This window comes from Cebus imitator, unplaced genomic scaffold (genome assembly GCF_001604975.1).
Source record: "Cebus imitator isolate Cc_AM_T3 unplaced genomic scaffold, Cebus_imitator-1.0 Scaffold122, whole genome shotgun sequence".
Lineage (NCBI taxonomy): Eukaryota > Metazoa > Chordata > Mammalia > Primates > Cebidae > Cebus > Cebus imitator.
Genome location: NW_016107437.1, coordinates 2,229,549 through 2,244,177, shown reverse-complemented (window position 1 = coordinate 2,244,177; position 14,629 = coordinate 2,229,549). Strand labels below are relative to the sequence as shown.

Below are 14,629 nucleotides of genomic sequence, written 5' to 3'. Positions count from 1 at the left end.
CGGGGTCTTGCTCTGTCACCCAGGCTGGAGTGCAGTGGGACAATCTCGGCTCACTGCAACCTCTGCCTCCCAGATTCAGGTGATTCTCCTGCCTCAGCCTCCAGTGCAGCTGGGACTACAGGTGCCCACCACCACGCCCGGCTAATTTATTTTTTAGTAGAGACGGGATTCTTGGCCAGGCTGGTCTTGAACTCCTGACCTCAAGTGATCTGCCGTCAGCCTCCCAAAGTGCTGGGATTACAGACGTGAGCCACCACACCTGGCTGTTTTCTGATCTCTAAAAGGAGGATGGAAGTCATACCTCTATGCTGGGCTCATAGTGAGGAATGAAATGCTGTGTGTGAAGTGGTTCTCCTGGTGTCAGGCACGAAATCTGAGCACTTGAAATTACAGCTGCCACTATTGTTATAAACACATACTTAATGGGTCTAGAGATTAGGAAATCTGTGTGAGATGAGGTCGGTAATTTCTGCCCATACATGGAGGTCTCGTTTAATCCTTGAGATGTCCCTACTGCAGTAGGTGGTCTTATCAACCCCGTTTTGCATTTGAGAAAACGGAGGCCCAAAGAGGTAGGGCAGTTTCCCCAAGGGATTGCAGCTGCTCTGCCTTTCACTGAGATTCTGACCTGAGACCTTGGAGTGTGTCCTGACTTGCCTGGGCTGGGGGGTGTCACCTGTCACTCCTCACCTTGTCCCAGCTGATAGTGAGTCAGAGGACGTGGGTGGGGAGCGAGAGCGAAGACACAGCTGGAGCAGGGCCGTGGGGTCCCCGGGGCATCAGAGACCCCTACATTGGTTGAATAGGCCCCAGCATGATCTGTGAGGTCTTGGAGCTGGTCGGGCCCTGGCTGTCCCTCCGGGCAGAATAGAGGGAGCCTTTGCCTTCTGCCCCTGACCCCAGGGTTTGGGGTGGGGCTGTGCCAGGCAGTCTGTGTGGTTGGCTCCGCTCAGCAGACAAGAATCAGGCACTGACTTGGAACCAGGCCCATGTTGGGCCCCAAGAGGCATCACCCACAGTTGATAGCCTAGCAGGTGACTTGCTGGCCACCAGGCGTGCCACAACCACCCAAGACCTGCGCTGGGCTTAGCCAGTCTCCCTGGAAACATCTGTCTACTTCCCCCCATTCCCCCATCCCCTCTCCCACCCCTCCTTCCTCTTCCCCCTCTCCTTTCCCATCCCCCTTTTGTCTTTCCTTCTCCCCTCTCCCATCCCTGTTCTCTCTTACTCCCCCCCCCCCACCGGATTATTTGTACATTTGTTCCACATATATGCAGTAACTGAAAGCACAAACCCATCTGGACTTCCCGGTTTCAGATCCCAACCCTGTCCCTCACCAGCAGGACCTTGGCCAAGGCACTTTACTGTCCCAGGCCTCAATTTTCCCCATCTGTGCAATGGAACTATTTTGTAGGATGATCTTGCAGACCAAGTGAGTTGCGTGGTGTGTTCGGAGGGAGATGGCTGTTGACATTAGTCTGGGACACAGCCCGGAGCCAAGGAGGTGGCGTCCGTTGGCTCATGGAGCCTGGAAGCTTCCTCTACCTGCCTCACAAGCGACGTTCCACCTGCAGGCCAGAGCTCATGCCTCCCTGGGCCATATTTTCTTGTTCTGTCATCCGGTCAGCAAGGCTCTGCCTGAGCTGTGGCAGGTTCTGGGGATGTGAGCTGTCTTCATGCAGCCTGGGACGAAGGGGTGTAGGGAGGGGGAGTGAGGAGTGAGGGGCAAGCAGGGAAAGAGAGAGTATTTTAGTGAACTTTTAATTTCAGAATACATTTAATTATTTATTTATGAGACCGGGTCTCACTCTTTTGCCCAGGCTGGAGTACAATGGCGCAATCTTGGCTCGCTGCAACCTCCACATCCTGGGTTCAAGTGAGTCTCCCTGCCTCAGCCTCCCCAGTAGCTGGGATTACAGGTGCATGCCACCACACCCGGATAATTTTTGTATTTTTAGTGGAGACCAGGTTTTACCACGTCGGCCAAGCTGGTTTCGAACTCCTGACCTCATGTGATCTGCCTGCCTCAGCCTCCCAAAGTGTTGGGATTATAGGCATGAGCCACTGTGCCCAGGCTTCTTGATGGTGTCTTTTGATGAACAAAAGCTGTTCATGTTGGTGAAGTCCAGCTTCCTGGACTCGTGCTTCATCTCTCCCAGGTCCTGACACTTCCTGTCTTTTCTTTCCCCAGATGTTTTCTTACCTTTCCGGGGAGGGCTGGTTTGGGGTATGATGTCTGAGCTTTAGAATCATGTTGGAAAGGTGAAATCGGTTCAATAAGAGTCGCGGGTTTGAGGATAATTTTATTTTGCCGTCTTTAAAAATGAAAAAGAGCCGGGCTCAGTGGCTCACACTTGTAATCCCAGCACTTGGGGAGACTGAGGCAGGTGGATCACGAGGTCAGGAGTTCGAGACCAGCCTAACATGGTAAAACCCTGTCTCTACTAAAAAAAAAAAAAAAACAAAAATTAGCTGGGCGTGGCGGCGGGCGCCTGTAATCCCAGCTACTTGGGAGGCTGAGGCTGAAAATTGCTCGAACCCAGGAGGCGGAGGTTACAGTGAGCCAAGATCATGACAGAGCAAGACTTTGTCTCAAAAAAATAAATACATAAATAAAACAAAAATAAAAAAAGGTGATTATTTTAAACAGACCTTTAACTGTAAGTCTTTTTAAGTCAGAGATTTTTGCATTAAGATGGGCTTTTTTCTCCTCCCTCCCTTTTTATTCCTCTTTTAAAATGCATTTTTCCTTTTCAAAATTATCCATTCTTTTTGCAATGTGCTTTCTGGTTTTTGTGAAAACAGGGAAGGCTGGCCATTCTGGGCTCATCCCCAGGGCAGCTGTACACAGAACCGACTGGGTCATTACTGCCGGGCCTGCTGTCAGCACCCAGGCGTCCTGCTGGCCCAGCTGTCCTGGCGGGGCCACCGGAAGTGGCTCGCAGATCTGGGCTCTCTGCCAGCCAAGAGGCACCAGCCTGCCCCGCAGCCCTGCAGGGCCTGACCAGGCTTCTGGCTCCAGCTTTGGTCTGGGACAGGCCTGAGCCTGCCCTGTCCGCACCCCCGCTGCCTTTCTTGGGTGCAGCAGGCGGCCCCTCCCACGTGCCCCAGCCTGTCTCAGTCTTTTTATAACCCCTGCCCTCCCAGCCAAGCCCATTTGCCCTGCCCCGTGTTAGGAAAACAGAGAGCTTTGTTTTCTTTTCCCAAATATAGGGAAGCATTGAATGTGTGTTTTCCAGGATACACACTCCTGTCCTTTCACAAGGAAAACATGTAGTGAGATGCACACGCCGTGACTCCCACACGTGCATCCTAAGTGCACGTGTACACACACAGGACACGACCCACACACACTGAAGCAGGCACTCACTGAGGCAGCAGTATGTGCACACACACACTGGATCATGTGTACATGAACAGAGCTGCACACACACAGACACAGGCTCACACCAAGGCACAGGGACACAAAAACACACAGGGACATGCACACACATGCTGGATCGTGTGTACACAGACCCACATACACTGATGAAGGTTCACACTGAGGCGCAGGGACACATAAACACACAGGGACATGCACAGACATGCTGGATCATGTGTTCACACAGAGACCCCTACACACACTGATGGAGGCTCACACTGAGGCACACGGACACGCAGACACACAGGGACATACACACACATGCTGGATTATGTGTCCACACACAGACCTGAACACAGACATAGGGTTACACCGAGGCGCAGGGACACACAGGGACATATACACACTGGGTCATGTGTACACACACAGACCTGTATACATATTGGCACAGGCTCAGGGACACAAACACACAGGGTCATACACACACATGTTGCATCATATGTACACGCACAGACACACACTGATGCAGGCTTGCACCAAGGCAGGCTCTCCCAGGACATCCACATGGGGGACTGTAGGGACACACACCCATACCATAGACCTGTCAACACACACACACACACACACACACACACCCCCGTTGAGGCATACATGCCAAGACTCATACCTGGAGCTGTAGTTACCCTAATGTGTGCACACGTGAACACATGGCAGGATATGTGTGTACACACAGCAGGACACTCACATAATGGGACATGTGAAGACAGCCACCCACACCTGGACACATGCATGGGCACACCATGACACACTGGGCTGGGTGTGGGCACACACAGTACCCGCACACACCTGGACATGTGGGCGTGTGCACACACCCACTGGGACACACATGAGATGCCCATGTAGGGACTCGTGTGCACAGGTCTCCACCAGGAAACACATGCGTTCTAGGGTTCTTGAGTGCACGGAGACACCTGCACACCCACGTGGGAACTTACAAGCACTGGGATTCCACAGCACACGCCAACATGCACACACACAGATGCTCATGTTCACACTCTCACACGGTGTGTTCATATTCTAGCACAGCCACGCAGAACTGGTGAAGATTGATGAAGCCAAGGAAAGAACAGAGCTGGGCAGGCCGGGCGTGGTGGGCGTGGTGGCTCACACCTGAAATTCTAGCACTTTGAGAGGCGGGCAGATCACCTGAGGTCAGGAGTTCGAGACCAGCCTGGCCAACATGGTGAAAGCCTGTTTCCACTAAAGATACAAAAATTAGCTGGGTGTGGTGGTAGGCGCCTGTAATCCCAGCTACTCAGGAGGCTGAGGCAGGAGCATCGCTTGAACCCAGGAGATGGAGGTTGCAGTGAGCTGAGATCGTGCCACTGTATTCCAGCCTGGGTGACAAAAGCTAGACTCCACCTTGGGGGAAAAAAAAAAAAAAAAAAAGCAGGGGACAGAGCTGGATGGAGATTTTATTTCCCCACAGCTGCCAAGCATTCTCTGTTCTAGGGTAGCATGGGTCTAGCACGGAGGCCACTGTTCACACGCAGTGCCCCAGGGCCAGATTTCAGGAGTGAACCTAGAATTTTCATTTTAAGAAGCAGTGAGTGTTGGGGTCATGCCTGACCTGGGAGCCAGACCCTTCTGGGTTAAATCTCAATTCTACCATTTACAGCTTGGCTACGTGAGGCAGATTCCTTACCGTTTCAGAGTCTCAGCTTTCTCATTTGCAAAATGGAAATTAGAGGAAAGGCAATGTGTGTGATATCTTATCAGCAGAATCTGGCTTGTAGTGAGTACAGTTTGTTTATTAAGATTTGTTGGCCGGGCACAGTGGCTCACACCTGTAATCCTAGCACTTTGGGAGGCCGAGGTGGGTGGATCACCTGAGGTCAGGAGTTCAAGAGCAGCCTGGCCATCATGGTGAAACCCCATCTTTAAAAAAAAAAAAAAAGATTTGTTGGTCTAGGCCAGGCTCAGTGGCTCACGCCTGTAATCCCAGCACTTCGGGAGGCTAAGGCAGGCAGATCACTTGAGCCCAGGAGTTTGAGACCAGCCTGGCCAACATGATGAAACCCCATCCCTAAAAATAAAAAAATTAGCTGGGCATGGTGGCGCACGCCTGTAATCCCAGCTACTCTGGAGGCTGATGCAGGAGAATTGCTTGAATCCGGGAGGTGGAGGTTGCAGTGAGCTGAGATGGCACCACTGCACTCCAGCCTGGGTGACAGAGCAAGACTCTGTCTCAAAAAAAACCAAAAAAAATGTAAATTGTTGGTCTGATTACTCTGAAGGGCCTGGAGGGGCCAGCTATGTCCTGAGCCCCCTCCTGTTTGCCCTCCTTTCATTGAAGCCTTCAGTGCCCTGGAGTGAGAGTAGCTGGGCGTCTGAGTGGTGGACTCTGTCAGGCTGCTGGAGTGACCCCGGGAGGACTCTGCCTGGGCCTGGTGGCTGCTGCTGGTGTCTACAGGAGATGGACCCTGGTTGGGCTGGGTGGGGGGACCCTAGCAGTCTCCTGCTTCCCGGAGCCAGACCCAAGGGGTCCAGCTTGCATTTCAGGGCAGGGCAGGAAGATGAGGTACGGGACACAGATGCTCAGAGAAAAAGGAAGGGTCTTTTTTTTTTTTTTTTTTTTGAGAGAGAGAGAATCTTGCTCGTCACCCAGGCTGCAGTGCAGTGGCACAATCTTGGCTCACTGCAACCCCTGTTTCCTGGGTTCCAGCAATTCTCCTGTCTCAGCCTCCTAAGTCTGGGATTACAGGTGTGTACCAGTGACCCCGGCTAATTTTTGCATTTTTAGTCGAGACGGGTTTTGCCATGTTGGCTAGGCTGGTCTTGAACTTGTGACCTCAAGTGATGCTCCTGCCTCAGCCTCCCAGATGTCTGGGATTACAGGTGTGAGCCACCTCACCTAGCCTACAGGAAAGGTCATGATGTTCCTCTGAAGGGGCCCATCATAGGATCCTCGCTGGATTTGTAAGCTGAGGCTTAAATGCAGCCATTTCAAAAATTAAATGATTGTAAGTAGATGAATGGTATTAAAAACAAGGGCAGTGGTGAACTCGCCGCTCTCTACTGATGTAGCTGTCACACTCCATCTACGTTCTTGAGGTTGTTGATATTCAGGGGGCACTGACAAGTAGCGGGCACGGTGTCCTGGGAGCCGTCCCAGCCCCCTCTCATCCTACGCCTGGAAGCGGGAGATGCTATTTAAAGGACACTGGCTGGCACAGGTGGCAGGGTCTGGAGGTGTGGCCCAGCTCTCCTGGGTTCCGTGTCCCTGCTGTGCACAGAGAGATGATAGCATCTTCTTGAGCATCCCCCGGTCCCTGGAGAGATGGCTTCTCTCTTGCATGCCTTCGCAGATGGGAGACGAGCAGGCTGGCGCGAGCTTGCTTTGTGAGTTGATTGCAAAGAGAGGACTTAGGTTTTGTCTCTTGCACATCCCACGTGTCCTGGGAGGCAGACACCAAGTGGAACGTGGTAGGGAACCCTGGACAAAGCATCAGACCCCACCCAGAGGCCAGAACACTGGTCACCTAGCCCTGCACTGTCAACATTTGGGGTTGGATAATTATTTGGGGAGAGGGGACGGTCCTGTGTGTTAGAGGATGTTTAGCAGCGAGCCTGGCCAGTAGTGGCCCTTCCCCTCTCCACTTGTGACACCAAAGTATCTCCAGACATTCCCAAACATCCCTCTCCCCAGTTTAGTAGGGGACTCAGCTCTGCATTGTTCCCAAGTGCCCAGGTGAGTGGGTGTGTGGCCACGGTGAGGCCTGTGAAAGGCGCTTATCACCTTCTCAGGGTGGAAACCGGTTTCTGTCCCCAGCCACTGCTCCAGACACCACGGGCCAGCCCCAGTGCCTTCCTGGGCATCTCAGCCCTGGTGCACAACCTCTGTGCTTCTCTGGATGGGCCCTGCGGGCAGCTGCCTGGAGTCAGCTCCCTAGTGAACATCCTGGGAGAGGCCTTGGGTGAGAACTGTACCTTCCGGGAACCCTCAGAAGTTGACAAGGTGAGGACATCCAGTGTCCCGGGTATTGGGTCCAGTGCCTGCAGTGGGGCTCAAGCCAAGCGGGAAAGCCCTAGGTGGAGAGGGTGGGGTAGGTTCCCCCTTCCCCCCCATTCTCTCCTTCCCCCCCATTCTCTCCTTCCCCCCTTGTCCCCCTATTTCCCCCTGGATGGATGATGGCTGGGTGGGTGGATGGGTGGGGGTGTGGATGGATGGGTGGGGGTGGGAACCTGGCTGTGGAGGAAGCCCATAGGTATTGAGGGAGTCACAGTACGGAGAGGTGGCTTGCTTAGGAAGGGGCCTAGGGACACCAAGACATTTAAAGACTGCCCGTGTGGCAAGACACTGTGCTGTTTTGTAAATCATCTTATTGGAATGTAGCCATGCCTTTCCCCCATTTCCCCTGCCCCATTTCTCCCCCATTCCCTCCTGCCCCTCATTCCCCCTGCCTCCTGTTTCCCCCTATTCCCCCATCCCCATTCCCCCATTCCATCACCCCCCCTTTTCCCCATTCCCCCTGCCCCTTGTTCCCCTATTCTCCCCATTCCTCCCTACCCCGATTACCCCATTCCCCATGCCCCCATTCCTCCTGTCCCCCCTTTCTCCCCTGCTCCCATTCCCCCATTCCCCCTGTCCCTTTTCCCCCACCCCCTTTTATGCCTGCCCTCTTCTCCCTCCCATTCCACCATCCTCCCCATCCCCCTGCCCTGCCCTGCCACTGCGCCTCGTGGTCCTGACTCCATCTTGATTTAGCTCCAGCTTGTGCTGAAGGCAATCGGCAACGCGGGCTTGGCAGCCATGGCTCTCACCCCCACACTCAGTGCCTGTGCGTCTCTGCGAAGCAGCACCCCCGAGATCCGGCTGGGTGCCATTCAGGCCTTCCGGAGGGTCCCCTGCTCTGCAAACGTGAGCCCTTGCGTGTTTCACTGGGTGGCGTTGGGTGGTGGTGGATCTCTAACCACCATTTGCTAATTCACTTCTTCAATTGTTCATTCACTTATCATGTGTTTAATGAGCACCTACTTTGGGCTGGGTATTAGTGTGAGCAGGTATCCAGGTCTAAGCCTGTGTCTAGTGTGGGAAGCAGATTATTCATCAAATGCACAAATAACCGTATAATTACCAATGCCATCCATGCTTCCTCTAGTACAGGGTTTGTCAGACTATGGGCCATGGGCCACTTCATGGCCCTCTTTGTCTGTTTTTGTCAATAAAGTTTTATTAGAACACAGCCATGCTCACTTATGTGCTGTCTATGGCTGCTTTCCTGCTTCACCTGCAGAGCTGAGTCACTGCAAGAGACTGAATGGCTTGCAGAATCTGAGAGTTTGCTGTCCCTTTACAGAAGAAATTTGCTAATCCCTGGGCCAGTACCTTCTTTCTTACTCAGAGTCAAAGTCACCATCCCTTCATTGACCTCCCAGCCCCTGAGGGACTGACCTCTGGGCCTCACCTGCTCCTGTCACTTCTCACCCCTCCTCCGCAGCACATTCCTCTTTCTATTCTTCCGCAAACACTTGTGACCCTCTCTTGCCCCAGGCCCATTGGACATGCTGTCCCCTTTCCTGGTACACTTTTCCCCTAGATGTCCCTTTCTTTTTCACCTCCTGTAGGTCTTAGCTTAAAAGTCACTTTCACTGTGCAGTCTCCCTTGACAATTTCACTTGAAATTGAACCTCCCAGTTCCCCCAGGGCTCTGGTTCTGTTTCCCCATTTCATTTTTCCCTCCATAGGGTTTATTACCACCTAACTTTTTACATATTTCACATGCTAATCTCATTGATTGTCTCCCTGCACTAGAATGCCAGCTTCAGGTGTACAGGGGCTGGGTTGGACTTGCTTATGGCTGTCACTTAGCACAGTGCTGAGTGCACAGTTGCTGCTTTGTTAATATTTGTTACATGGATGAATGGGTGGGTGGATGGATGATAGGTGGGTGGGTAGACGGATGGGTAGATGGGTGAATGAATAGATGAGTGGGTAGGACGGTGGGTGGGTGGGTAGCTGATTGTGGAGGCAGCCAGTAGGTGTTGAGGGAGTCACAGTATGGGGAGGTGGCTTGTTAGGAAGGGACCCAGTAATGACGAGACATTTAAAGACCTCCCGTGTGGCAAGACACTGTGCTGTCTTTGTAAATAGTTTTATTGGATTGTAGCCATGCCCATTTGTTGGGGAGTTGATGAGGCGCTAGGCTGGGGCTGGTAGAGACTGGGAATTAGACATGGTCAGTGAACTCCTGCTACCTCCCACAACTGGGCCACAGGTGACAGTGTGTCAGGGAAGCCTCCTACGGTGGGGATATCAGCATAGCTGGGGCTAGGCAGCATGTTCACCTGCTGGAGCCAGGGACATCATCCTCCTGGGGGGAGGTAGGTGGGCCTTTGGTGATGGCCTGCCTTCTGCCCAAGCCAGCGATCAGCGCTCTCCCATCTGTACCAATCCCCGGAGGAGGATGTTGAGATCCGTATCAATGCCTACCTGGCCCTGATGAGATGCCCCAGTGAAGAGGTGTTTGCTCAGGTGCGGCGCACCCAGGCAGGCGAGCTGTCCACCCAGGGTGAGCCATGGATGTGTGTGTGGGAGGGGTGTGGGCAGGCAGGGGTGGGCTGATAGGGCATCTCCTGGAGAGTGCAGGGGTTTTGAGAGCATCCTCATCCTCCACGCCTCTGGCATCCTTCTGTATTCTTGTCCCCCTGTTTCTCTACCATACTGTCTAGATGAGGGGCTGTGTATTCCTCCTTCCCCTACATGGCAATTCCAGTCCCCATTCTGCTGCTGGATGACTTTGAAGAAGTTACTTCTCCTCTCTGTTCCTCAGTTTCCTCATCTCTAAAATGGGATGGGAGTCAGTCACTCTTTTAGCTCTGGCCAGATCATGATACAGTATCTAAAGGGAGACCTAAGAAGAGGGACAGCATCTGCAAATCTGAGACCTCTTATGGAAGGAGACAATTCCCTTTATACTAACACCTGAACCCAAAGATGTAAATTCAAAAAAATAAGTTCAACTGATTGTTAAAAAAATTTCCGTAATATACAGTGGGGTGAGAGGTTGGAACCTGAGAGCCCAGGTTCAAATCCCAGCTTCACCACTTCCTTCCTGTATGCCTTGGGACAAGTAAGGAAACCTTCATGAGCCTCCATTTCTGTACCTATAAAATAGGGATAATGCTAATACCTCCCTCATAGTGATGCAAGCATAAAATGAGTTAATACACAAAGGCATTTAGAACACATAGTAAGTGCCATATGTGTGACTGTTGCTTTTAATGTTGTTATCACCACTGCTGCTATTATTAATGCAGTATAGCTACATGGTGAAAATTTTAAAGCATAGGCAAGGGACAAATGAGAAAATTTAGTCCTCTTTCCTCTTCCCCCCAATATCTTCCTGTGTCCTGAAGATACTCACTGTGAACCAGGTCCCCCATGGGACCTGATTCGGGTTTAGGCTGTTTCTGGTCTTTTGCCATTAGAACCATCACCAAATTCTCCTGTGTATCACATCAGAACTTGTAATACATAGATGAACATACTCATGTATCTCCTTAACAACAGCATCTCAGGATCATGTTCTACTTGCTGTTGTGCTCTTTTTTTTTTTTTTTTTTTTTTTTTTTTTTTTTTTTTTTTTTTTTTTTTTTTTTTTTTTTAAACAGAGTCTCACTCTGTCACCCAGGCTGGAGTGCAGTGGCACAATCTCAGTTCACTGCAACACCTCCTGGTTTCAAGCAATTCCCCTGGTTCAGCGTCTTGAGTAGCCGGGATTACAGGCATATGCCACCATGCCAGGCTAACTTCTGTATTTTTTTTAGTAGGGACGGTTTTGCCATGTTGGCCAGGCTGGTCTGGAACTCCTGACCTCAGGTGATCCGTCCAGCCTAGCCTCCCAAAGTGCTTGGGATGGCAGGTGATAGCCACTGGGCCCAGCCTGCTCCTTTTGGCTTCAACATGCCTGGGAGCTCATCTCTCATCTATGGTACTTATACATTCTCATCTATGGCTGTGTCGGTGTTCTGCTGGATGTTTGTACCGTAATCCATTTTACCAGTCTCCACTGATAGGCATTTAGGCTGTTTCTGGTCTTCTGCCATTAGAAACAACAGCCACAAATCTTCCTGCGCAGCTACCTTTGGCCCTTGAGTTAATCTCACTTTAGGATAATTTCCCAGAAGATAAGTTGCCAAGGCAAAGGGTATGCACGTTGAAAAGTCTGATATGATGTTGTTGAATTACCTTCTGAAGAGATGGCACTATTCAAAGACACAGCTGTCTCTGTTGGCAATTTCAGGTATGGGGTATGAAGTGTGCTACACCCCTCCTTGGGATCAGCCAAGGGGCTCAGCCTCCACAGTGGCCCTGGGGTACCACCTGACGTATTGCCCAGTGGGAATGAGTGGACACCTTATGCCTAAAAACCCGTATTCTGCTCTATTCTGTGATATATTGTTCCAGAAGCCCCTGGCTGGACCTTCTGAGAGCCTGGGACAATGGCGAGGGTTGGGGGTTCCCTGCAGGACTCTAATACTCACCGTTGGACTCAGTCGCATGAGGCTCTCATCTGGTCTTTGTCCCTCCAGGGACCCTCATGGATCACATGTCACACTTTACCAGTCAATCCTGAAACATACTTAGTCTTCTAGGTCCAGGCTCTGCCTTTAACTGATCTTCCCAAAAAGCCCTGTGAGGTACTTTGTTAGTTCCTTTTTCACATGAGAAAACTATGGTTCCAAGAGCTTGGCGTGACCGTCTCAGGAAACACTGGTACATGGTGAAACCAGGATTTGAAGTCAGATCTGACTTCCCATTTTCACGGATAAGGAAACTGAGGCTGAGAGAGACAGAGGGACCACCCTGAGGTCACACAGCTTTTTTTTTTTTTTAAAGACGCAGTCTCGCTCTGTCGCCAGGCTGGAGAGAGTGGTGTGATTTCGGCTCACTGCAACCTCCGCCTCCCAGGTTCAAGTGATTGTTGTGCCTCAGCCTCTCGAGTAGATGGGACTACAGGCATGCGCCACCACACCCAGCTAATTTTTGTATTTTTAGTAGAGACGGGGTTTCACCATGTTGGCCAGGATGGTCTGGATCTCTTGACCTCGTGATCCACCCACCTTGGCCTCCCAAAGTGCTAGGATTACAGACATGAGCCACCGCGCCCGGCCCAGACTCAGGTCTGACTTTCGAGCCTGTAATACCTTCCTTTGTCTTCTGGAAAGCGTCAGAGTTCCATGCATGGGCTGAATTTCCAAGTTCTGTTCAGGCATGACTCTTCATTGCTGCTCTTTCTTGAGAGCAGACATAGGTCTCCATAGGCAGGCTCCTGAGAAGCCCCCGTGTGTGGGAATTGCAGGACTGCATCGGGGGTCGGGAGGGCCTTTGCTCTGGACAGCATTCCTGGCACTTTCCTGATGGCCCCTCCCCGCTGGCCACGACTCTATTCCAGTGGGTTCTTTTGTGTGGAGTCACCTCTTGCAGCTGCTGGAGACGCACGACCCCCTGAAACAAGCCCTCCGGGACACCCTCCCTGAGGACATCCTCAGCCAGGAGTTCCACCCGGAAATGTGGAAACACTCATCCTATTCTGATGTCACCTTCCGCTCAGGTATGGCCATTCTGGCAGCCCCTGTCCTGGTCTGGGAACACAAAGGCTGGGGGACCCTGGAGCCCCAGCTCCCGACAGCATATGGATCAGATGTTGTGTCAAAGGGTCAAATGTTTACATGCCAGTCGGGTGTGGTGGCTGAAACCCGAAGTGCTCACCCAAGCGCTTTGGGAGGCTAAGGCAGGAGGATTGCTTGAGCCCAGGAGGTCGAGTCTGCAGTGAGTCATGATCGCACCACTGCACTCCAGCCTCGGTGACAGAGTGAGACCCTGTCTCAAAAAAAACTTACATGCTGCTTGTTCAAAAATTTGTTTTGCCATATTTCAATAGCACCTGCTGCTTTTGTTGGAAGAGAAAAGTCTTACCTATTATTTTATGGCATTCGACTGAATACTTTCATCTTTTCTTTAAATTGGCTCTTTGTAATTTATATTATGTTAAAAAATTTATCAGTACCATTAATAGAAAATCAATTTAACTCCCTGTAGAGAGAAGGTACTCCTAAAAAGAAATACTGTACACCCAGAGGCGGGTAATAAAACACAGCTTTTTTTTTTTTTTTTTTTGGCATGGAGTCTCGCCCTGTCGCCCAGGCTGGAGTACAGTGGTGCGATCTCAGCTCACTGCAACCTCTGCCTCCCAGGTTCAGGTGATTCTCCTGCCTCAGCCTCTTGAATAGCCGGAACTCCAGGTGTGCACCACCATGCCTGGCTAATTTTTGTATTTTTGTTAGTAGAGACGGGGTTTCACCATGCTGGCCAGGCTGGTCTCAAACCCCTGGCCTCAAGTGATCTGCCCACCTCAGCCTCCCAGACTGCTGGAATTACAGGCATGAGCCACTGCGCCTGGTGGAAACACTATGTTATTAAATTGTCCAGGATTCTGTGGCTTCCTGAAGGCTGTGAATTTTTAGGACTGTTTTCCCTACGTTAAGAAGAGAGCTTAGCCCACACTGAGACTGCCTCTTTGTTGTAATTAAATAGAAAATCAAAAAGGGAATCTCTTGCTAGCTAAAGTCCCCTAAACTGCCTCAGCTTTTCTGGGAAGCCTGGGGGTCGGGGGTCGGGGCTGGGGTGCTCTGGGCACCTCCTCTCTGCCTGTCAGCAGAGGTGGGTGGGTGTGACCCTCTGTCCCAGCCTCCCTCTCTTCTTGCAAAGGCTTAAGGCTGTTTCCCATCTTGGCCAGGGAGGGGCGAGAAGACGCATCCGGTGTCTGACCCTGTGTCAGGGTATGGCCCCGTGGTAGTAGCCAGACCCCGCTCTGTGAGTGCACAGAATGTACTGATGTTTTTTCTTACTCCTAGCGTCTGGCAACCTGGGAGCCAACTTGGAGGGGACTCTTCTCTTCTCTCCTGTCTCCTTTCTTCCCCGTTCCGCCATGGTCAACCTGACCATCCACATCATGGACCGTGCCTTCAACCTCCTGGAGGTTAGAGGGGAGCCTTGCTGCAGCCTCCACGGGGCCTCTCCTAGACTTGGGGCCAAAAAATATCCCAGTCACTTAATTGTCTGTCCACCTATCCCTTGCCTGCGTTGTTCAGTCCTCCCCTACCCCTATATCTAGTCATCCGCTCACCCACCCATAGATAGATTCATACATCTGTCAATTCACCCACATGCCTTCCTCTCTCCCTTCCCTCCTTCCTTCCTCC

At 51.7% G+C, this 14,629-nt stretch overlaps 1 protein-coding gene across 1 annotated transcript in view; it reads left to right on the top strand.

Moving 5' to 3' along the window:
• LOC108312180 overlaps nt 1-14,629 on the top strand; it is a 160,800-nt gene that overhangs the window by 28,196 nt on the left and 117,975 nt on the right. Inside the window, 6 exon segments of the mRNA XM_037742506.1 lie at nt 6,730-6,763; nt 7,194-7,379; nt 8,130-8,282; nt 9,789-9,933; nt 12,820-12,978; nt 14,282-14,406. Coding sequence (XP_037598434.1) covers nt 6,730-6,763; nt 7,194-7,379; nt 8,130-8,282; nt 9,789-9,933; nt 12,820-12,978; nt 14,282-14,406 — 802 coding nt within the window.